This window comes from Phocoena phocoena, chromosome 7 (genome assembly GCF_963924675.1).
Source record: "Phocoena phocoena chromosome 7, mPhoPho1.1, whole genome shotgun sequence".
NCBI classification, from domain to species: Eukaryota; Metazoa; Chordata; class Mammalia; order Artiodactyla; family Phocoenidae; genus Phocoena; species Phocoena phocoena.
Window position 1 is genome coordinate 108,200,719 of NC_089225.1, and position 23,489 is coordinate 108,224,207.

At 57.7% G+C, this 23,489-nt stretch overlaps 2 protein-coding genes across 3 annotated transcripts in view; one reads left to right on the forward strand and one right to left on the reverse strand.

The window, feature by feature from the left end:
* Nucleotides 1-5,587: 5,587 nt before the first annotated feature.
* On the forward strand, nt 5,588-12,049 carry SNORC (secondary ossification center associated regulator of chondrocyte maturation). Its single transcript, XM_065881134.1, has 3 exons — nt 5,588-5,660; nt 11,600-11,782; nt 11,877-12,049. The coding sequence occupies exons 1-3, from the start codon at nt 5,588-5,590 to the stop codon at nt 11,984-11,986; spliced, it is 366 nt and encodes a 121-aa protein (XP_065737206.1). The 3' UTR covers nt 11,987-12,049.
* Nucleotides 12,050-15,173: 3,124 nt separating this feature from the next.
* NGEF (neuronal guanine nucleotide exchange factor) overlaps nt 15,174-23,489 on the reverse strand; it is a 73,164-nt gene continuing 64,848 nt past the window's right edge. For both annotated transcript variants that reach the window (XM_065880410.1, XM_065880411.1), the window contains 7 exons: nt 22,329-22,403; nt 20,686-20,775; nt 19,067-19,230; nt 18,441-18,596; nt 17,605-17,684; nt 16,751-16,855; nt 15,174-15,364 (listed from right to left, as the gene is read on the reverse strand). In XM_065880410.1, the coding sequence (XP_065736482.1) occupies nt 15,174-15,364; nt 16,751-16,855; nt 17,605-17,684; nt 18,441-18,596; nt 19,067-19,230; nt 20,686-20,775; nt 22,329-22,403 (861 nt within the window). The remainder of the gene's footprint in view (nt 15,365-16,750; nt 16,856-17,604; nt 17,685-18,440; nt 18,597-19,066; nt 19,231-20,685; nt 20,776-22,328; nt 22,404-23,489) is intronic.

Genomic DNA, 23,489 nt, shown 5'->3' on the forward strand with positions numbered 1-23,489 from the left:
CTAGGTGATACTAGTATCTCCAATTCACTTACAGTCTCACCTGGATAATTAGTATCTTAACGACTAAATTTTATTTTATATATATATATATATATACACACACACAGATATATATGAAAAATTGGTGTATGTATATATACAGCAAGGAATAAAATATACATCAGTTTTTGTTTCTGTTCTTTGTCATGAGGCTGTGGGTGATATTTGTACAACTTCCTTATTTCCCATTTCACGTTCTTTTTGCCTTCCACCAGCCCTTGAGCTGGTGGGTGACTTAAACCTTCATTCCCAAGGGGTTTGAGTCCTTAACAGTACTGAGGTTACTGCAGCTTTCGTCTTTAATTAGCTTTTGCCTGAGTTCAGTTCTTTTTCTTATTAATTGAAAAAACTTCAGCATACATTGAAGTAGACTAGTGTCTTTAGTATGGGCTGGGAAGTCCCACGATCTAGGTGCTGACAGATCAAGTGTCTGGTGAGAGTCATCCTGGCTTGCACATGGCCATCTTGTTATGTCCTCACATGGCAGAGAAGGAGATCTCAGGTCTCTTTCTATCCCATCTTTTTCTCTCTTAAAAATCGTCTTTTTATCCCATTACAAGGAGGACCCCACCCTCATGACCTAATCTAACCCTAACCACCTCCCCAAGGCTCCACCTCTGAATACCATCCCATTGGGACTAGGGCTTCCAACATAAAAATCTTGGGGGACACAACTTTCAGTCACAGCAGCTAATGTAACAAACTCCTACTGTTTTACCAATTTTGTGTTTTTAATCTCACCTTTTTTCCCTTAGAATATTTTAAAACCAATCCTAGGTATCGAGTCACTCGTAAATATTTTAATGTGCATGGTAACAAAGATACCTTTAAAAAAAGAACATGTCAATACCACATTAAGAATATTAATAATTTCTTAGTATCTAAACCCAGTCTGTATGATTTTTTCAGATTATCTTAAAAATGTCTTTTTACAAAAGTTTGAATCAGAATCAAAATGAGGTTCACGGATCGCATTTGGTTGCTATGTTTAAGTCTCTTTTAGTCTAACCAGTTTCCCCTCGAAAAAAAAAAAATTGAAAAAACAAGATCATTTACCCACAGAACATCCCATAATGTGGACTCAGCAAGGAGCGTCCTTATAGTGTCAATTTGTTACTCTCCCCCTCATCTTCTGTGAATGAATAGTCAGGTCTAGAAACTTAATTGGATTCAGATTCTCCCCTCCCCCTCCAAGAATACTTAACTTGCTGTGCGTCCTGTTGCATCACAGGCAGCATTGTCTGGTTGTCCCATTTTCACTATGTCAGAACTCATCAGTCCTGTTGCTGTCAGGTTGATTCATCCATTATACAAGTGCTGTTGATCTTTCATGTAGCAGTTTTAACATTCATTGATGATCATTGCCTAGGTCTATTATTTCATTAGTCACTGAGATATAAGTGATTCTTTTTGGGGAGAAGGGGGATTTTAAAAATTTTGAATAATTTCAGACTTAAAACTTGTAAGAACAGTAGAAAAAACTCCCACATATCTTTCATCCAGATTCTCCAATTGCTAACATTTTACCACACCTGCATTTTTTGTTTTTTAGTCTATAACTACACTCACAATAATGACTCTCAGTAACTATTTTTTATGAATCACTTGAAAGCAAATTGCAGACATTATGTCCCTTATCCCTAAACATTTCAGGGCGTGTTTCCTTGAGACAAGGACATTTACATAACCACAGTACAATTATTAAAGTTAGGAAATAAAGTATATGATGCTATTGGTTAATATCCAGGCTTCATTCATATTTCACCAATTGTCCCACTAATGTCTTCTATAAGAAAAAACAAAAAGGTGCAGGATGCCATCATGATTGCTTTTTGTATTTGGATGTCATGTTTCTTTGAGTCTTCCCTAATCTGGAACAGTTCCTCTATCTTACATACCTTGAGATTTTTAAAGGACAATTACTTTGTAGAATGCACTCAGTTTGCATTTGTCTGGTATTTTTCTCATGATTTAATTGAGATTATGCAATTGGGCAGGAATACTACAGAAGTGATGTTATGTCCTTGATGCGTCGTATCAGGAGGTACATGATGTCAGTTTGAACCATTACTGGTGATGTTAACTTTAATTACTTAAAGATAGTATCTGCCAGGTTTGTCCACTGTAATGATTTTTCTCTTTATGGGAGATACTTGGAGACTATGTAAATATCCAGCTCTCATCAAACTTTTATCCACTAGTTTTAGCAGTCATTATGATTCTTGCTTGAACTGTTAGTGGTTGTCAAGCTTTCCTGTAATTTATTAGTCAGCATTCTACTATAAGGAAGAGCTTTACACACACACACACACACACACACACGCATGCATGCACACACTGTAGGTTATAATCGGATACTGTTGTGCACAATTTGTCCATTTGGAGCCCCTCCAAGTTGACATTTGTGTCCTTTTGCCACATCTCTATCGTCCTTTGAGCACTTTCTTAATTTGCCATGAGATATTCTAGGTTCATCATTTACTTTTACTTTTCCAGATTTGGAATTAGCCATTTCTCTAAGGAGCCTGCTGCTGCTGCAAGGGAGGCCTGAGGATTTGTGAGTGGAAGATTCTCAGATTTGTTTGAGTCTGCCCAAATACCCCCATTCCAGATCTCAAGGTCTCACTCCTTCCCATTCAGTGCCATACATTTCACCTGGAAGAATTGACACAGCTGTGAATTCAGTTTGACTGTAATTTTGCAAGCCACACTTACTCGTTACTGAAGTTGGTGTGGCCAGTGCCAGTGCCGCTGCCGCTGCCAGAGACATTGTCAGAAATCTGAATCAGAAAGAGAGGCACTTCTCTCCCGCCTTTCATCTCCCCCCAGTGCCTCCATTGCAGGTGCCAACACGGAGTCAGCTGGCAAGACTCTCTCAGGAGTGTGATCTGGGAGTCTGACTCTACATTACATTGAGGGCACAGGAAGGTGAGGACGGGAGATAGAGCAAACCAGCACCAACAAATGAGTGAACAAGTGAGAAGATGCTCGATGTTAATTCTATCCCAGAAATCCCAACTGATTGAATTCCAGTATTAAGTTCCTATCATGTGCTAGGTTCTAGAAATACATTGGTGAACTAAACACAGCCCCAGCTATCTGGGACTTAGTCACAGAGTAGAGACAGACAACCAATGGACACTTCATTTAAAGGCACCATATCATATATCTGACAAAGAATTTTTATCTGGGTCACACACCGAAAAAATCCTAAAAATAAATTCAATGTGATAAACCACCCTAATATATCAGCAAAAAAATCTGAGCAGACCCTTCACATAGGAGGATATTCCTGTGGTCAATAAATAGGAAAAGGTGTTCAACTTTATTAGTCATGGGAGTACAACCACGATGAGACACCACTACGTACCTGTCAGAACGGCTAGAAATAAAAAAGACTGCCAGTGCCAGGTATTGGTGAGGATGTGGAGCAACTGGAACTCTCACACTGCTGGTGAGTGTAAATGAGAACAAACACTGTGGAAAGCTGCTCGCCAGCATCGAGAGTCTGAACACTGTACTCTGACCTAGCAATCCTATCTTTAGATATATAACCAAGAGAACCTAGTGTATATATGTTCACCAAAGGCAGGTACAAGAATACCCACAGGAGCTATATTCATAAAAGTTCAGACCTGGAAACAACCCAAACTGACATAAATAAATGGATAGAAAATTGTGGCACAGTCATACGATTGAATACTATTCAGCAATAGGAAAGAATGAGCCACTGCTACATGCAACAATGTGGATGAATCTCACAGAATGTTGAGCAGAAGAAGGCAGACACAGGCGTTCACGTCATATGATTCCGTTTATTTGAAGTTCAAGAGTAGAGGAAGCTAATCTATGGCGATAGAAGACGGCTTGGCACCTTGGGGGTCCTGACTAGGGAGGGGCAGGAAGAATCCTGCTGGTGCGCTGGAAATGTTCTATATTGATTTGGGTGGTGTTTACAAATGTATGAAAGTTCATCAAGCTGTAAACATAAGATTTCACCATATATATGTCATCCCTCAAAAAATTAACCAAAAAAAAAAAAAAAAGGAAATGAGAGTTTCATACAAATATAAATGCTAAGAAAAAATTTAAAGCTATGTGATGGGTGAATGGGGGACTGAATGATCAGAGCTGAGACCTGAATGGTGATTAGGAGGTGGCCATGTAATGAGCTGAGAGACTGCTTTCTAGGAGAGGGGACAGCGAGTGAAAAGGCCCTGAGGCAGGATTAAGTTTGGTGTATTGGAGGAACCTTTTCAAGGCCAGCAGACTGAACATAGTGAGCAGGACCAAGGCAAGTCCTTAGTTTGGCTTTTTATTCAAAGAGCAGTGGGAAACCATGAAGGGTTTGAAGTAGGGGGGTGTACTTTCTGAGAGCTTAGACAAGGGAAAGAGAGAGACCTCTGATGAACTTTAATTATGTGGCCATGACATCTGGAAGGTGGGGGGCTGGGATTTAACTACTGCGCAGGGCTGGAGAGGCAGTGCAGTCAAGGTTTGTTTTGGACACGTTAAGTTGGAGATGCTCATTAGGTACCCTTGGGGCTGTCCGGGAGGCAGTGGGCGATGGGGCTGAAGTTCTGGGCCAGAACTGGGTTGGAAATGTGTGTCATGAACACACAGGTGGTATTTCAAGTCCCAGGTACCTAGGAGAACAGAGAGCAAGAAGAAGGGACACAGGGTGTTTTATGACATGAGTTTTTCTGGAGAGACTAGAGCTGCCAGAAGGTTTGGATGGAAACTGCTTCCCTGGTGACGCAGTGGTTGAGAGTCCGCCTGCCGATGCAGGGGACACGGACGGGTTCGTGCCCCGGTCCCGGAAGATCCCACATGCCGCAGAGCGGCTGGGCCCGTGAGCCATGGCCACTGAGCCTGCGCGTCCGGAGCCTATGTTCCGCAAGGGGAGAGAGGCTGCAACAGTGAGAGGCCCGCGTACCGCAAAAAAAAAAAAGAAAAATGCTGCTTTAACAAGGGTTGTTGTGTGCCCACTCCCCGCCAGGCATCGAGAGCCCAAACGTGAGCAGAACCTGGCCCTCATCAGTGCTGCCAGCCTAGGGTTGGAGTCTCCCAAGCCTGGGCCTTGAGCACTAAAATGCAGATTCCTGGGCCCATCCACGACCCACTGAAACAGAGTGCCAGGGCCATCTGCATTTATCAAGCTCCCTGGGTGAGTCTTGCACATGGAGGTTGAGATTCTCTCACTTTCAGTGGCCCAGGTGTGTGTGTGTGTGTGTGTGTGTGTGTGTGTGTGTGTGTGTGTGAGAGAGAGAGAGAGAGAGAGAGGAGAGCGGGAAAGAGCAATTTCCTCTTTCCCTCTCTGAGGGTGGGGCTGCTGCAGAGTTCAGGAAAGCAGTCAGTTCTGTAAGCTGTGCTGTGTGTGTGTGTGTGTTTTCATGTGTGGGGGGCGGGCACGGTGTCCCAGGAGGACAGAGTTTGCATTGATGAAACCCTTCCCAGCCCTTTGATGCCTCTTTCCCTCTGCCCTGAAGTTAACCAGCTCAGTCCTCCGTGCATCCCGCTCGCCGGCCGCGCTCACTCACGGGCCAGGATGGCGCTCTGTCTGGCCCTGCGCATGGCACTGCTGCTCCTCTCCGGGGTCCTGGCCCCTGCGGTGCTCACAGGTAAGGGTGCCCCCGGGCTCTGCTACCACCAGCCTCCCAAGGCTAAGAAGTACCTTAGGCCAGAATCTCTAATGCCCACTGGCAAGGCCATTCACAGGAGATGGGGTGGCAGTTTGGCGGTGATTCTGTGAAGGGCTCCCCCAGGACAGGCTGGCAGCAGCTGCGTCCAAGGCCTCAGGGAATCGTTAGCCATAGAGATGGTGACCTCTGAAGTAGGAGGGTGACTTGGGGAGCAGGGCCAGGGACATTAGCTGCCTAGGGGACATGGGGATTACTCCAGCACCCTAAAATCTGAAGGCCTTCAGATCTGGGAGTCAGGAGGGGGCACCAGGCAAGCAGCTGAGGGGCAGAGGCCCCAGGCCCCTAGATGTAAGAACGCAGAGCCCTACCATTTATTTGTCAAGCCCTGCAAGCCCTTCTCTGCTGGTTTTCTGAAATGTCCTTTGAGAGTGAAGACCCAGGTACTGTTTCCATCTTGGGAAAAATTCCAGAGGGAGCACAGGGCCAGAGACCCCTCTGTAAAACCATGAGGATGCCGGACTGAGGCACTGCACTGAGGCTGAAAATGGCTGGATCTGGGGTCTGGCGAGAAGGGTCCCACCAGGCTTGGGTTGGCAGGCTCCTGGGACCTGAGCCCCAGTCCTGGGCACAGCTGTGGGGCTTCAAAGCCTGAGCGAGAAAAGGCACAGACGGGTCATGGGTGGTCTTTCTCCTGGAAGAAAGCCGTCTCTGATGGCTGTGAGGTGGGCCAAAGGGAGGTGTTTCGGGGCTCCTGAGGGCAGTCCTGGGGCTGGAGAAATGTGTGGGTGGGGGGGCCCCTTGGAGACCCTCCACGGCATGGGTTTCGGGGGAGTGTCTGTGGATCTGAGGGAGGCTGTGATACCATCGTGTGGATGTGGTGCTGGGAGAGCTGCTGGGGGATGCGAGGCCTGGGGGGACCCTTATGGTCACACACTCAGGCACGAACACGGGAGGAAACGGGGTGGGGTGGCGGGGAGCCTGTGGGCCTGCCGGCCTCCCTCTAGACGCCCTAGAAAGAAGCTTGCAGGCTGGCTTCGTTTCTGGCCCTGTCCTCCTCACTGTTTCTCAGCCTCTCTGTGCCTCTCCTCTGCTGTACCATGGCGATAACCAGAGCGCCTCTGCCTCTCTCGCAGGAGACTGTAGGTCTGCCAAGTTCACACACGTGAGCTTTCAGGACGGGCCAGGCAGCTGGTAGCGCTCAGCGCATGTTAGGAGGCAAACATCCCCAGCCGCTCTGCTGGGTGCGGGGTAGTCTCAGGAAGAAGCACCTCCTCATGCAGCTAGGAGAGCATCCAGCCTCCCTTTTGGTGGGAGAGGGGCCAGCTGGGCAAGCCAGGGGGCTGGTGTGGTGCCCAGGGAATTGGGGAAGTGATCTAAAGTGGGGTGGCGACTCCCATGGCTCCCTTGTACCCCACCCACCCCAGTGAAAAGCTTTTCCCGCCTGGTGGTCAAAGTGGGTGGAGGTGAAGGTGCTGGCGTCCGTCTGCCCGGGGTCTGGGGCCGTGTGGGCAGCTTCTGTCATTCCTTGGTCCCCATGCAGCCAGCCCCCCCAGCCAGGCTGCCGGCCAGAGGCGTTGGATCAGACTGTGCACACACAGCCTGGGTGGGTGGGCTGCGTCTGCCGCCGCAGGAACGCCTGGGGACAGCCTCGCGTCCGGCGGCAGCGGGACCTCACCTGACCTCACCTCCCGAGTCCCCTCCATGTGTCCTACCAAGGGCAGGCAGGCCAGCCCCACCCCGGAGTCTTTGGGGCTCCGGCTGGCTGTGGTTCGCCCTGCCGCTCTGGGAGGGAGCGGGCTCGGGAGGCTCCTGGCCGCCCCACCCCCGGCTGGAGGCTCAGAGCAGGTGTGCAGCAGGCCCCACAGGCCCCTGGCCCGCTGCTCCCTGGGCTGGGGTCCTGAGCAGGCAGGCGGGGAGGGAGCGGCCTGCTGCCCTCCCTGCGGGTCGCTCGTGTCCACAGCTACCGAGGTGGGGGGAGCAGGCCAGGCTGAGCGGGCGGGAGGCCAGGGCAGGGATGAAAAGGCCCTTCATGGCCGCACAAAGGCCGTCTGTGAGCTTGGGCGCCTGGCCTCTGGGCCCAGTGGTCAGACTGAGCGTTAAACAAGCTTATTTACCGAAAGGCGGTGGGGCTGGAGGAGAGCCCGCGGTGCCCAGGCCCGTGGCAGGGTCACGAGGCGCCCACTTCTCCAGGCCTCTCAGTCAGCGCGCGGAGTTGCCGGTCGCTGCTCACTCCGGTCCTTGTCCTCCCTTCCCCGTCCTCACTTAACGTCTCTGCTCGCCATCGACGCCTGCCCGCATACCAGTCCCTCTGCCTGGCATTTCTTTCCCCCATCTTTCCCCCTCCTCAGATGGGGCCTGCTGTGGGGAAGCTCCCTGACAACGGCTTCTGTTCATGGCTCCCCGGAAGGATAGATCTGGGGGATAGACTGGCTTCTCCCTCTGACTACAGCAAATTGAGAGACTACGGAGGCACATAGATGAGGACAAGAAAATGCCTGGCCCTCCTTGGCAGCTGCACCTCCTTTGCCAGAGGGCTGGTGACTGAGCGCAGGCTGTAGTTCTGGCCCATGTGTGCCGCTGGGGCACCTGCCTGGGCTGGCAGGGAGCTGGCTGGGCCCTGGGCCCTGGCTGCTTGGGTGCAGATCAATCCTTGAAGCCCGGATCAGCCTCTGGGGGTCTCCCGGTGATGGTCAGCTACAGCCGGCGCAAAGCCCGCAGGGGGGCAAGGGCCATGGTGCCCAGGCCAGAAAGGCCCTAGGGCAGAGGCAGCAGCTGACGATGGCCGTGACAGCAGTCACCACCTTGTGAGGGCTGCGAGAGGCACGGTCCACCCCCCATTCCACAGGTCGGGAAGTGAAGGCCGGCGGCGAAGGCAGTCCGCGGTGGTCCCAGGGTGAGGCTGTGGTGGAGCCGGGATCTGGACCCAGCCCTCCTGATTGGAAGCCAATGGATTCAGCCTGTCAAGCTTCAGAGACTGGCAGAGTCTTGAAGGGGTGGGAGGGGGTGCTCAAAGCAGGGATGAGGGGGCCTGGGCTGGTGTGTCTGGCAGGGAAGGTCCAGGCTTCTGTGGGGAGGAACAGGGTGAGGCTGGGTCATTGGGGGCAGACAGGGAGAAGGTCTGGGTGGGTCTCCAAGTACCCTGCTCAGAGGGCCCTTCTCCCCGAGAGATGGCTCCTGGGCTCTGGCAAAGGGCAGAGGGTGACCACTAGTTCCTGGGAGTGAGCCCCTGCCCTCCAGGGGGTGTGGAGCCCGGCACTCCTCTTCCTGAGCTTGGGGCTGACTCCTTGGACGCCACCAGGTTGGCTGGCCCTGATACCCAGTAGCCCTGTGCTGGCCTCTCTGGCCAGAGGCCTGGCAGTTGGAGGTGAGCTTTGGCTGGTGGTGGTAGGACAGGGAGGTGCCTAGCTGCCACTCTGTCTTGGGCGTGTGGCGAGCAAGTGGGGACCAGCGGTTTGTTCATTTATCTGGGAGACAGGCAGTCTGTGAGCCCTAGACCTCAGGGCCTGCCAAGCGGTGGGTAAACCCAGGTCTTTTTTCGCTCAGCCCCAGAGAGCCTGAGGCAGGCATGCCTAGGGCCTGGAGCCTTCCATGGCAGCTGCAGGCTGCAGACCCCAGCCCTCCCAGGCAGTGACAAGGGAGGCCTGACAGAGTCACTTTCCCCTTCCTCACAGGGGATGGCCCCCACACCCCAGCACTGCTTCAGCCTGGGCCCTGGGAGAGGGAGGCTTCCACACAGTGGGTGCAGGGGCCTTCTGCCCCTGAGAGGCCTCCTTGCCAGCGGTGTTTCTGAAAAGGGGCACAGGCCCAGGCAAGCCCTGGGAATATGACAGCGGTCCCTGCCTGCAAGCTGAGCCTCAGAACTGATCCAGCTGAGGCCTGGGAGAGGCACCAGGGGCAGGGCCTGGGAGCTGGGGACCTTGTAAAACTTTGTCATGAAACGATCTGAAGTTTACAGAAAAGTTATAAGAATTATCCAGTGAACTCCAATAGGCTGTTCAGTTGGATTCACCGACCGCCAACATCTTGCCATATTTGCTCTTCTCACCGTCTTCCTGTCTCTATTTACTCACTTACCTATCTGATTGCTGAACCTTTGACAGTTAAGTTGCAGACATCATGCCCCTTTGTCCCTAAATACTTCCTAAGGACAAGGACATTCTCTTACATAAGCAGAGTCAGTTACCCGAATCAGGAAGTGAAAACTGACGCAGTACTAACACCTGAACTACGGCCTTATTCATAGTTCACCAGTGGACTCCATAACGTTCCATCCAGGAACGCGCGGTGCGTCGTGTTGTCACAGCTCCTTAGTCCCCAACCTGGAACAATTCCTCACGCTTTCTTTGTCTCTCGTGACCTTAACGTTTGTGAAAGCCTAGTCATTTCAAGGCTGCCCTGGAATTTGGGTTTGGCTGTTTACTCATGATTTGCCTCAGGTACACACTTTGGCAGAAGAACCCTGGAAGTACCTTTGTGTCTTCCCAGAGCAGGCCCCTCTCCAGGAGCTGGTGAGCCTGGAAGCAGGGTGTGGGTCTGGCTTGTCTGTGCCCTGGGGGAGCTCTCAGGGGTGGAGCCCCCAAGTGTGAAATGTGCCCCAAGGACCGCAGGTGGGCTGGCCAGGGTTGTATTGACGGAACCACAACTTCCCAGGAAGTTTCTCGGGAAGCACAACCTCTTCGGGGGCTTCAATCCCCAGCAGCACCTAACTACCAGCACAGCGCCCACCTCAGCTTAACCTGGGCCTTGGTCTGCTTGGCCGACCACAGAGCGGCTGGTATCGATGAGACGGTGCGCCGTGATGCCCAGCAAGCCCGTTCCAGCATCCCTGGCTCACGAGAGCGATCACTCAGGGCTGGGGTGTTGCTGCGAGGCTCCTCGGGCTAGGATCCTTGACGGGGGAGCAAAGTTGGCGTGGGCTGCCTGGGGTTACCATGCAGGCCTCTCAGCCTGTCCCTCTCGTTCTCTGGGGCCCCTGGGTACCCTAAATCCTGCTAACCCCCAACCCATGAGCTGAGAAAGGCTCCTGCAGAAAACGCTGCCCGGAGACTGATGTGCTGGTGGAGCCCCAGCTAGTGCGGGGCTGAGGGCTCACCCTTTCCTGGGGCTTCCCTTAACACTGACCACAGACACCCCTGCCCACCCCTCTGGCCCCGTTCCGTCTGGAGGCAGCAACGTGCTGGCATCACAGTTTCTTAGGCTAGAGAGGCCCCTGCGCTCTAAGCCTCAGACACTCGGGGGGCGCATGGAGGCATGTGCAGGCGCTAGACCCCAGGCCCTGGGGGCTGCTCCACTCTGCCCAGGTTAGGGCCGAGAAGCAGCAGGGCCGGCTGCCCCTGGGGTGTGGGGCAGGCCTCTCCTCTCCACCTCCTGCAGCAGTGGGCCAGATTTGCTCACCGGCAGCGCTGAGCAGGAACCCTGGTTCCTGGAGAGGGCAATGCCTCAACCTCCCGGCGCCCTCTCCAGGGTGAAGGCTGCCCTGGGGCTGCCCTGTGCGGGTGCGGGGAAAGGACCCTTTACAAGTGTCACTTCCCCAGGGCCTACAGAGCCCAGCAGTTCAGATGGGGGGCCCCAGGCTCTGCTGGGCGTCGAAGTGCCCTGCCTCCCCCGGCCCCACTGCCCTGAAGCTCGCTGCCAGCCCGAAGTTCTTCCAGCTTCCTCCCGAGTGGGCCTGTTGGTCCCTCAGTGCCCTCCTCCCCCATCAACCTGTCCTCTCATGGCAGGGGTGGCCTGACCCCAGCGGAGGCTCTGGGGCCACACGTGGGCCACTCGGCCTCCGTTGCCTCACCTGTGAAGCGGCAAGCACCGCGCTGTGCCCCAGAGCCCGGCACTCAGCGCCCCTTCCCCGTCGGTCAACGGCGGGGGCGACGTCCCCGTCGGCCCTGCCGCCCAGGCCCCCACACCTGTCCTTGGCTTTGCAGCCGAGGGCCCGCAGGAGCCCGTGCCCACCCTGTGGAACGAGCCCGCCGAGCTGCCGTCGGGAGAAGGCCCCGCGGAGAGCACCAGCCCCGCCCGGGAGCCGGCGGTCAGCGGCCCGCCCGCGCCCACCGCCGCGCCGAGCCCCGAGGACAGCACCGCGCGGGAGCGTCTGGACCAGGGCGGCGGTACGGGCTGGGGCGCGGGGGCCGGGCGGGCCGGGAGGAAGGGGTGGGAGTGGGGCCGGGCCTCGGGGCTAACGCGGCCCTCCGTCCTCCGCAGGCTCGCTGGGACCCGGCGCCATCGCGGCCATCGTCATCGCCGCCCTGCTGGCCACCTGCGTGGTGCTGGCGCTCGTGGTCGTCGCGCTGAGAAAGTTTTCCGCCTCCTGAAGCGAATAAAGGGGCCGCGCCGCGGCGCGACTCGGCGCCACCCCCGGTGCGCGCCCCCGTGTCTCCATGTGTCGGCGCGTGAGTGTGTGGGCGAGCCGGGTGGGGGTGTGGGGGCAGGCGACGTGCACGTGCTCGGGGCTCGAGGCGCGCATACGCGCGCACACGCGCGCGTGCGTGAGCGCACGTGCGCTGGGGCTCCGCAGGAGTGCGGGTGCGTGCGCGATGCGCGTGCGCCGGAGGCCGCCGGTGTGCGTGAGCGGGGCGTGCGGAGTTCTCTGGCCAGAGTTCTCGGCGAGGCCGTGGGAGGGCGGAGTTGCCGTGCCGCAGCCCCCTGCTCGTCCCGCAAACTGCCCGGGGCCTGCCCTCTGCCGACCCCTCAGCTCCGGCCCTGGAGCGCTGTGAGGGCGGACCGGCGTGAGGCCCCGAGGGCAGGAGAGTCAGCGGCCTGCCCTGGGCCCGCCGCCCTGCTTTCTGCGCCTCGCTGGGTGATGGTGGGGTCCGCGGGACCCTGGGCTGTCCCGGCTCCCCAACCAGAGGCCAGTGACTTTGGGGGTGGGGGGCGTCTTCTGACTCTGGCAGCCAGCGCGCTATTTGCAGGCTCTGAGCCCCAGACCTGCACCTTCAGGACTCCTGGGGGCCCCTCTTCCCCGGGGAGCCCAAGGAGCGAATGAGCAGAGGGGTGAAGCCCGGGTGCTGTGGGTCCCTGTCCTGGTTCCCCAACCCACAGCCCCAGACCGCCTCCCTCCCCTGGCTTGTGTAAGCTTGTGCAGGGGGCTTCGCGGAGCCTCGGGCAGAGCGGGCAACCCCACGCAGGATGGCTGTTTGAACAGAGAAGGAAAACAAAAAGGCCTTTCAAGCTCATCTCTTTTCACTTCAACCCTGAAATTATGGCAACTGAATGAGGGATGAGGAACCACCCATCCGTGCCACGCCCCAGCTTGGCCCTGGCACTGGGTCCTTGGTCATGCCCTCTGTCTTCCATACTTCCCAGGAAGCCTAACTTTTATCATTTAGAGAGAGGGATTTAAATTAGTGGCTTACCTGCTCTGAGTGCAGCAGGAAAGAAGCCAGAACTACGTCCTGTCCCCATCCTCCAAGGACCCTTGGAGTGAGGACCCAAGGCCTAGAGGGGGCACTGTCTGCAAACCCCAGTGATGGTTTAACACCTGGGCCACAAGAGGATCCTTTTGAGCGAGTGCTGGTGGAGTGAGCTGTTCCTCTTTTTTTTTCACCATTGTCTCTAGCAATTGTTTTGGCCTCCTTGGTTTCTCTGAGCTCCTGACTACCTGTTCTGGCTAAGACCAGTTTTCTCCTGGATACGCCAGATGGCCACACGTGGTACCCACTCACACTCCTCAAAACACATCATGGCTTAAGTTTCTGCTTATAAAGACTGTTATGAAACTGACTGATCTTCATGAAACTGTTTACATTATTACACATAACCTGCAGTAGCCGAAGCCCTCCTTAGAGCAGGTGACCCAAGTCAGTATGCTGTTTCCCAGCTCCGAAAAGAAAAGCGGGATATGGGCCAGGACCAACGGCTCCCCTCCCCAGCCCCACCCTGCCAGGAGCAGTATGGGACTCCGAAATGGTCCCTCTCCCCATCCCCTCACTCCTGGGAAACTCAGGTGCAGGTACTTCCCCTGGGGTTGCAGCAAGGAGGCCCCAAGAGCATCAGCCCCTCACTGGGGCCAGGGGGGTCCCTCTCCGGTTGGACCAGCATGTTGCCTATGTATGTATCTTCCAGGGATTCATCCAGTTCTCAAAGGGTCTGAGGTCTCAAGAACGCCAAGGGCCGTGCTGTGGCCTGTGGGAAGATGCTACAACGTCCCACTTGATCTAAATCCTGGGCTTCTAATCTAAGTGTGTCCTGGCGGGCAGGACTGGACGGGGTGGGATTCAAGGCCCTCCACATTCCAGGACAGAGCCAGGTGTCGGGTGGCTCGGAGGGCCAGCTGCAGCCTCCGTCCGGTAACTGGCTGCCACCTCTGGAGGTGGGAAGAAGTGTCCCAGGCCAGTGACTGGCCAGGTGGGAAGCCGCAGTCCCAAACCTGGTGGTCAGATCCCTTATGGGGCCACCACCCACTGACACCTCTGTCCCACAGTGTTCAAACCTGCCTTCTCAACCTGCAGAAGGGTGTCCCCCACTGCCTCAAACAGCTTATCCGGTTTCTGGACCCCTCCACAAGTAGAGGTCCAAAGCCACTCCCGTCCTGAGGCCCCAACCCCAGCTGTTTCTTCCTCCACCAGAAGCCTCCTTAGCCCTTTCCCTGGGACACACCTCCTCCACTGGGCTTGAAGGGGGCTCTTCTCTCCCTGCCAGACCGAAACACCTCATTCTTGTGCGCACAAGGGTAATAAAAAGTAGACCTTCCTCTCTTTTATTTTATACATGATGCTTCTTTTAATGCAGCCAGAAATGCCATTTGCTTTTCTCGGAACCATAACCCATACAGGATGCAGTGACCATTTCTTTATAACACCTGGGCTCCGCAAGGGGCCAGAAGATGCGAGTTACGTCCAGCCCATCAGGGAGCCAAAGGTGGCGTGGGCCCTCAGCCAAGCTCTGGTGGCCGTGAGGCAGGCCTGGCCGTGCGGCCAGAGACTGGCGGAGGCTTGGGGCGGAGGTGGACAGAGGCGGTTGGGCTCTCAGTCCTTTGAGTCGGAGACCAAAGGACACTCGTCAAGCTCATCAGGCAAGGGTGGTCCATCTGTGCACCTGGCCGATTCTAACAGCTTCCAGGGGAGAGGACACGTGCAGGGGTCATAACATCGTCACCTTTGCACCTGCCCTTGGCCAGGGACACCCTGGGTCTGGGGCCTCTCAGTGCCTGGGAAGGGCCCTGGAGCATGCCCGTCCTCTGTCTGCCCCTCCCAAGAGACAAGAAGAAGAGGTGGTGTAACACTGTTTAAAATACACTTTTTCGTTTACAAATGCAGCAGAGGAGAGACGTGGCCCCTTTTCTGCAGTTCGTGAGCAAGGGGCCAAGACACATGAGCACTAACCACGTAGCAGGGGTGGGCGGGGGGAGCGACTCCTGCCGAGGCACCCCAGGTCACACCCTGCTGACTCCGGCGGCGGCGTCCGGCCTTCCCGCTGAGCCCCTCCGCTGTCCGCTGGGGGCTGCCCGCCACGACCTGCTCCCGCCCACCCACATCCCTCGGCCAGGCCGGGGGCCAGGGGTCACTGCCGATTTCGGCTGCCCAGCTTCCTGCGGTCCTTATTCTGGCTGCGCTGAGGGTCATCCATCTTGTGGACACGGAAACACTCCTTGAGGTTCTGGGACCGAATCTTCGGATTCAAGATCTCCTCAGTCATGCTGCTGGGGAACCAGCCTCTCTCCTGGTCATGCAGACGCTCGCCAAAGATCCACCCTGCGTAGGGAGGGGAAGGGGAGGGTCAGAAGCTCTCCAAGTGGCGCAGGCTGGGCCTCGCCCTGGCCTGTGTGGGGAGCAGAGGAAAGGGAGACACAGGGGTCCAGCTGGCCTTTCCAGAGGTCCCCTGCCCTCAGACACATTGCTGGAAATGCCCAGACCTGGTTAGTCCCCGTGAGCTGGGCGCGTGCTGTCCCCCCGTGCACAGGGCGGGGGCAGAACCACTGCGTGTCCCGGATGTATTGACTTTGGAACCCATTCCCAAGCTCTCAAACCATCCTAGGCTGCCCCAAGTGAGGCCAGGAGACCCCAGGGGCCACCCCCAAAAGCAGGAGGCATTGAGGAGCTGGTGGGGTGGTAGCTGACCGTGTGGTTCCCTGGCCGTGAATGCTACCGTCACCCTCTGGTTGGGCAGCCCCTCCCTGAGCCTCAGCCTCCCGGAAGCTGGGTGGTCAGCCGAGGGTGGCTGTCACGAACTGGCCGAGTGCCCTAGCTCTCTACCCCTCACCCCCGTATCACAGTGTCTCTGCTGGGGGCCTGGGGCCCAAACCGCAGGTCCTGGGGCAGGGCTAAGACCTGGGGCCCGAGGGCCAGGGGCGCGCCTTCTGCAGGCCACGTGGGAGGGGTGTCAGGCTGTTTATATGTTGCGGGGGGAGGGGGAGGGCAGGAACCACTGTTCTCTCAATGCTGGGTGAGCCCCTAGGATTTGGGAAGGGTGGAAATGGCCTTCTCTGGAGGTCACCAGCCTGAGACTTTCCAGCCAGGGTCTTGAAAAAGAGGAGGAAATGGGGTTGGGGGGAGATGCTTTGTGCAGTTTGGGGGATTTAGGTTAGGAACAATTGATGTAGAAATAAGGGATCAATTTTTCAGGGGAGGGGAGTGAACCTCTGGCACTGATGCCAACAGCAGGAGTGGGCGGGAGCCCCGGCGAGCGGCTCTCTGGCCCATGTGGGGCTACAAGCCTGGTGGTCACAGGCTCATCTGGAAGCTTGTTGCAAATACGGGGTCAGGGTCAGGGTGCTCCTGGCCATCACCCCTCCCACTGTGGTGGGGGCTGATGCCAGGGCCGGATGAGGGGAAGCGACATGGAGCCAGGCGCTCAGCTGGGCCTCGTGCTAAGTGGGGGAAAGCGGACCTCACAGCTCCGGGGAAGGAGAGTGGAGGCACTAGGAGAGCTGCCTGCTCCATGCTGAGAAAAGGCCAGCGGAAGCCATGAGGGGCAGAATGGTCTACGGGAGCAGACAGGCAGCACGGCCCTGGGCTCTGCCTGCTCTCAGCCGGCTCTTCTGTCTGCTTCTCCACTGCATCCCGCAGGCTGGGGCAGAGCCCCAGGAGGGGCAGGCAGGGAGCCTCGAGTGGGAGAGGCACCCAGCCCCGGGGCCTCACCATCCTCTGTCTTGTCCAGGATGTTCAGGATGTCGGCCAGATCCAGCGTCAGCTCGTCCGGCTGCTGGGCCATGTACGGGTGCACACACTGGACCTGGGGGCAGTCTGAAGGGAGGAGAGAGGCGGGCGGCATGTCCTCATCACCACGGCACCCGCCCTGGCCCCCCACTTCTGCCTCAGCAGTTAGCAGGGGCACGCTGCCTGTCCAAGAGACAACGCAAACTCCCGCGGCAACTGAAAGACGGCTCATTCAAGGGAGGGGTGCGCGGCTCCAAAGAAAAGGCCGTTAGAGCGCCAGGAGTTCTGAACAAAGAGTATGTGGATACAGGCATGAACAGGCTTGAGGGGCTCTTACTGAGACTTCAGAAGGAGCTGCTTGGTCCTGGGCTGGGCCCTGGGAGCAGTTTGGGGACAGTAAGGACTCGGTGAGCTCGGTCAGGATGGCAGTGTCTCTATCAGGCAGCTGGACTTGTGCCCTTTTATATTTTGTAAGGTTTTCAGACAATCGGCCACCCCAGAGAACACTGGCGTTTGCCTTGTGGGCCCGGATTCCTCTTGGTTTCCTTGTGGTATCTGCCACTTATGACCCAGTGGCTTTTATTTCTTCATTAACCATCAAAACGTTTGCAAAGCTCAGGCACGCCCGTGTCCTCCGTGGGGTACTAAGCTCGCACTGGGGTGCTAGGGACCCCCAGGCAGGCGAAGCAGTCTTTCCAGCGGCCCTGCAGGCCCCTCAGGCGGAATGCAGAGGCCCCTGAGGCTGACGCAGCTGTGACAGGCAGGGCCGCCACGAGGCTCCCTGGACCCTCCCCTGCCCCACCCGGCGGGTGCCCCCTCCCCAGTGGGCCACCTACCCAGCAGCCGGGACGTGAAGGAAACAAACTTGGTTCTTCGGTTGGGGGCCAGCGAGGTCATCCAACGCTTCATCTCGCTCCTGGGACAGGGAGGAGGACAAATGCCCCAACCGCAGAGCAACGGACCCCATGTGAGGGGAACCGCTGCACCAGGCATCCAGCAAGCTGGCCACTGGGTCCTGGGCCTGGCACAGAGCCGCAGCAGGACGGCGTGGACGGGGCCGGGAATCCAGTGGCGGGACGGGGGCAGAGCGCTATAGAACCTCCCTGGTACATCTTTAAAGTCAGTGGGTGAGGGTGAGCCCACGACACCCCAAAGTTAACCCAGAGGCGAGCCCTCAGCTGCCAGCTGCCCTGAGCCATGGTCTGTGGAATCGGGAGAGGCTGACGCCACCCCTGTCCCAGGCAGTCAGAACTGGACCGCAATGTGCAGGGCGACACCTGTGAGTCCTGGGCTGGGGGGTGCTGGGCACCGCACAGGGGCTGCAGGGCGGCTGGCCTGGCAGCTCAGAGGTGCAGGTGGGCCTGAGGCCACCTTGACAGTGGTTCACTGGTCGGTCGGGCCCAAGGGCTCTACAACAACTCATCAGAACAGAGGGGCCCGCCCAGAGTCTGACGCCCGAGGGAACATGAACACACACACACACACACACACACACACACACACACACACGCACACACACCCAGCAACGTGCTCGCCCCGCACCCTGACGCTAACACTGCACAGAAACCCTCCCGGCAGGGCCTGGGGGAGGAAGGACAGGAACAGGGCGGCGGTGTGCCAAGCCGGGAGCCTCGCTCCACCCGGGCAGGCGACAGCGGCGCTGGGCACTCACTGAGAGGACGCCTTCAGCATGTAGGTGGCCTCCCGGTCATCCGCATTCTCGAGCAGCCGCAGGATGAAGACGTTGGCCAGCGTCTGGCCCTGGTCCTCCAGCTCCTCCACTCGCAGCAGGCCCCGCGGGGCGGAGTCAAAAACCTGGTACTTGTCTCTGGGGACCGAGGGTGGCAGCAGAGGCCCGTCAGTCCTGAGGCGGCGGCTCGGATTTCCAGGAAACGCTCTACCCTGGCCAGCGAGGCCGGCCCCTCCGCTGCCACTCCTCACCTCCTTCTGGAAGCCCCCCACCTGGCCGCCTGTCCCCCTCACCCCCAGCCCCCGCCCTCCACAGTGTGGACGGCGGACGAGGGGTCGGCACCCACGACACGGCAGGGGCCGCTCGGCCGAGCCCTCCCCAGGCGTCAGGCACGGAGCTGGACTCTCCACGTCCTTAGGGGTACAGCCCCCGCTAGACGGAGGGGAAACGGAAGCTCAGGGCGTTGAAATACACCTGCCCGAAGGCCCAAGGCTGGACCAGAACGGAGCAGGCCTTCAAAGCGGATCCAGGGCCTGGGCGACATCCCAGCACCATGCCCGCCGCCCCCGGGCCGTGGTGACTCCCCATCCCTCCGGCCTGCTGCTCACCCCGGAATCTGCCGGCAGATCACCAGCAGGTCGTTGAAGAGGAAGAGGTAAATTTCCCGGAAGAGCTTCTTGGTCCGCAGGGTCCGGGATGTCTTGGGGCCTGACATCTGCTGCAGCTCGCCCTGCTTCAGCAGCCAGCGGGAGTGGGAGATGATGGGCACCGACTGCGTGAGGGGGGACGGCATCAGAAGGGCTGTGCCCCTCCGCGCCCCCCGCCCCAGGCTCCCCTTGCACTCTGACTGGAGTGATGACGGCGAGCAATGGTGTGTGAGGCCCGCACTGGGCCCAGGACACGCGTGGCGCTGGTGGGAGGGACGGACGGGTGCTGGGCAGACACGGAAGGGCGTGTGTGCGTGCAGGCGCCCGTGTGCCTGAGTGGGCGTATGTGTGTCTGTCTGTTGTCTATGCATCTGCGTGTGCTTTTACGTATGTGTGCTCACGTCTAAGTGTGTCCACGTGTCCTGTGTCTATACTCACGTGTGAGTGTGTACGTGTGGGTGCCTCGGTGTGTGTGTGTCATTCTCCTACTACTGTGTGATGCAGGATCAGAGGAAAGGCCAAGTTCACAGGAGAGAGGGGAGAACTGGGTCCCACAGGGTGAGGAGACTGGGCCGGCCGGTCTCCACACTGCGGCTCCGGGACAGGCACCCAGCACCCAGCACGCGGCCCACAGGTGGAGCTACGTGGGGGGCCCGGAGGTCTGCGTCCTCAGCTGGGGCTCAGCTCCCAAACCTAGCGTGACCTCAGGGACCCTCGGTAGGTACCGTGCGCTCATGTGCCCAGAACCCCAGAAACCCAAGCCCTCGGGGCCCTTAGGGTCACTAATGCCTGAAGCTTTACACAAAGCTGGGGGAAAGGTCAGTAACTTCCGTCGAATTTTCGAATCGCCCACATTTAAGAACCCCTGGAGCAGTCCATGTCACACTCTTCATGTGAGCTGACTGTACAAGGTCACACAGCCAGTAAGTGAGGGCAGGCAGCTCCTGGCTCCCTGCAGGAGACAGTCTAGGCCAGCGGTCCCCAACCGTTTTGGCACCAGGGGCTGGTTCTGTGGAAGACAACTTTTATACAGACGGGGGTGGGGGACGGTTCAGGCGGTAGTGCGAGCGATGGGGGGCGATGGGGAGCCATGGGGGGCGATGGGGGTGATGGGGAGCCATGGGGGGCGATGGGGGGTGATGGGGAGCGATGGGGAGCCATGGGGGGCTATGGGGACCCATGGAGGTCGATGGGGACCCATGGGGGGCGATGGGGAGCCATGGGGGGCGAAGGGGAGCGATGGGGACCCATGGGGACCCATGGGGAGCGATGCGGGCGATGGGGAGCGGCTGTAAATACAGATGAAGCTTCGCTCGCTTCCTGCTGTGCCACCCAGTTCCTAACAGACTGCAGACCGTTACCGGTCCACGGCCTGGGGGTTGGGGACCCCTGGTCTAGGCCAATGTGACGGCCCGGTGACTGGGGGCAGGTGGGGCCTTCAGCTAAGGGGTCAGGGAAGGCCTCGGTGGAGGTGGTGCTGTGCTGAGACCCAAGGGCAGCCATTCAGCGAGCCCGGCCAGTGCCCAGTGCTCCAGGACAGCCGGGCTGGGGCGGGGACGCGTGGCTGGGCATGGGCTCACCTTGATCTTAAACTCCATCTTCTTCTGAATGCTGATCATTTGCTCCGTGCGGCTCATTTTCCTGACGCCCTCGTTGCATGCTTTTACCACCTGGGACGAGAAGGAGGACACATCAGGCCACCCACAGCCAACTGTCTCTGACCACTTCCTTCGGCCCACTCAGGCCACAGCTGGTCAGTCTCAACTGGGTCTCAGTTCCAGTGTAGAAAATCAGGGCCTTGTCTTTCCTGGGACGTGAACTCCAGAGAACACGTAAATCTGTGCTGACCCCTCGTGTCACCTAAGAGAGCAAATTTCGACCAGAAGACGTCCCTTCTCATCTGTCAGACTAGAAGTGCCCCAGGTCTGGGGATCAGGTTCCATCACACACTGTGGGGCACAGAGTCCCCCCACCTTCTTGGGAGGCAAACCAGGTACCAAGGGGCCGAATGAAACCACAGTTTCTGGGACTTCTGGGGACTCATTCCGAGAGATGATATCTGCACAGGATCCCCCACCCCTGATCAGGTGTGTGTGTTCCAGGGGTGGGCAGAGGGTCCCGAGAGATGCAGCCTGGCTGGCAGGTCACTGACCCTCCCTGACCAGCCTGCTCGAGGCTCCAGCCTTTCCCCAGCTAGGCTGGGAGGGGAGTGCTGTGTTTCCCAGGATCCAAAGGGTATAATCGCCTGAAGGACTTTGGAGGCCAACTGGCCTGATTGAGGGATGCTGAGGAGAGGCCCCTGGGGGGAAAAGACTGCATTAAGCTACAAAGTCCTCATGGCTCCGTGTGGCTCCATGTGGCTTAGAACCACCACCTGGGGCTAGTCCTTTTACTAAGCTGCTGCCACTGGTACACTAAGTGGAAAGGACTTCCCAACACAGGCTCTCGTCCGTTTCAGGGTCACCAGCATGACAGAGTGGCCCCTGCACGGCTGCCAGGAGTGGGCTCGCAGCTCCAGCGGACACACTGGAGCCAAAAACATGGGACAGCGCTGCTTTCAGACAAATACGTGGGAACAGACACATTCACTGACCCCTCCCGCACGGCCCCTGCTCTGCCGGCAGCTTCCAGGAGGATCCTCTTCTCTCCGAGGATCAGGAGAGGAGATGCTTTCTCCACTCCTGGGCAGGAAGAGCCCAGGCTTGGCAGGGCCGGGCAGTCCTCTCGCGGGGATAGGAGAGGTGCAGCTCCAGGGCCGGGAGAGGCTGGATCGGGGGTCGGGAGAGGCGCACAGGGCAGAGCTGCATCAGGGCCCAAGAAGGGCCAGAGCCGGCCTCAGAGCGCGGCAAGGGAGGCAAGAGCCATGGTTTTTGACACTGGAAACAGGTCAGGACAAGCGTGGGGCCTCCGAGTGCTGCGGAGGGGAGCGCCTGGGCCTGTGGGTGGCCACAGAGCGGGGGCTGGCGGGAGGGTCCATGAACATGTCTGCAGGTCAAGAGTGCCCGGCCGGCCTGGTCCACCCCGCACGTCAGCAGCCTGGGGTGAGAAGCAAGTCCACCCGACTTATTCCTTGGACCCAGTGACTTCTCTGGATTGCCAACTGTTAAAATGAATTTGCATCTTCCAGAGATGCACGGGCACAGGAGGGGGCAGGACAGGAAGGTGGGTCTAGAGGAGGAAGACAGCTGACCGGGAAATGTGGAAAGAGGAAAGCACAACTCACCAGCTCCAGTTCCTTGTGCGCGCCCAAGGCAGTGCCTTCCCGCTCAGACCTCTCTTCCACCCTCTTCAGGATGTTCTGAGCACAGGCAAAGTCTGCATTTAGTTTCCTCACGTACAGCCATTCCTCCCCTCTCCGCCCCTTTGGCAGTGGCAGCCTCCCTGCCGCACTGGTCCAAGGAGCCTCGTGTTGCTGCAACATCCCGGAGCAAAGAGCCCCACCAGTTACGGACCGAGGGCGGGAGAACCTTCCACCAGCCGAGGGCCGAGCATCGCACACAAGCCTAGCTCGGCTCTAAGATGGTAACCACGAGTCAAGGTCGGCACGAGGACTAACTACGAGGGCCAAACCCGAGCCCCAGTCTCCTTACAGCGGAGACCGAAGCAAAGGAGGCAACCAATTGCGGTGGGGAAGGGGGCGGGCGAGGCCCGACAGTGAGGGAAGGGTCGCTCAGGGCTGGCTGTCCCCGAGGTGAGCTCGATGTCTGCAGCAGCATCAGTGGGACTGCCGTTGGAAGCCAAGTAGCAACGACCCTGAGGCTTCGTTAAGTCTGGTCTTATTGATAAAATCCAGTAGTTGGATTTTCTTGCGTTTCGCCTATAAATTACAATGTTTGCATTGGTTTCTGCCTCACAGTTCTCCCCGCGCCCGTATTTCTGATCTGCTCTCATTCCATGAAGAGGTTTGGGTGCGTCTGAGCACAGCTCACCTCCCCCACAGCTGCCCCATGTGGCGGCACAAACGTCACCAGCCACCTGCTGCCACCCAGACACCAGGATGCTGGGCATCCTTTCCACTCTCTCCTGAGCTCCAGACCAGACCCAGATCCCTCCCACCTCTGGATGTCCCTCAGCTCCCACCTCTGGAGGCCCCCAGCCTCCCCTGTGCAGTCACCTGCCCCGCCTCTGCCTGCCAGCCAAGCCAGACACACGCAGTCAGCTCCGATGCCTCCTTACCCTCCCCCCCACCAACATGGGGTCACCGACCCTGCCTGTAACCATCCCCCGACTCCCAAATCCAGCTCCCAGCGAACAGGATGGCTCAGGGTCCACCTTTTCTCATTGGGATAAAACCCCATCTGACCAGGTCCTGCTCCTGGCCTCAGGCAGAGGGTGCTGTGGCTTCTTCAGCCTGGGCACAAGCCCTCCACGCTGGCCTCCTCTC

What these genes read in the sequence shown, in the direction of transcription:
- SNORC (XM_065881134.1), top strand. Translation starts at nt 5,588, where the DNA reads ATGGCGCTCTGTCTGGCCCTGCGCATGGCACTGCTGCTCCTCTCCGGG. An exon ending in GGCCCCTGCGGTGCTCACAG is followed by an intron (nt 5,661 to 11,599) that starts GTAAGGGTGCCC and finishes TTGGCTTTGCAG; the next exon opens with CCGAGGGCCCGCAGGAGCCC. An exon ending in GCGTCTGGACCAGGGCGGCG is followed by an intron (nt 11,783 to 11,876) that starts GTACGGGCTGGG and finishes CGTCCTCCGCAG; the next exon opens with GCTCGCTGGGACCCGGCGCC.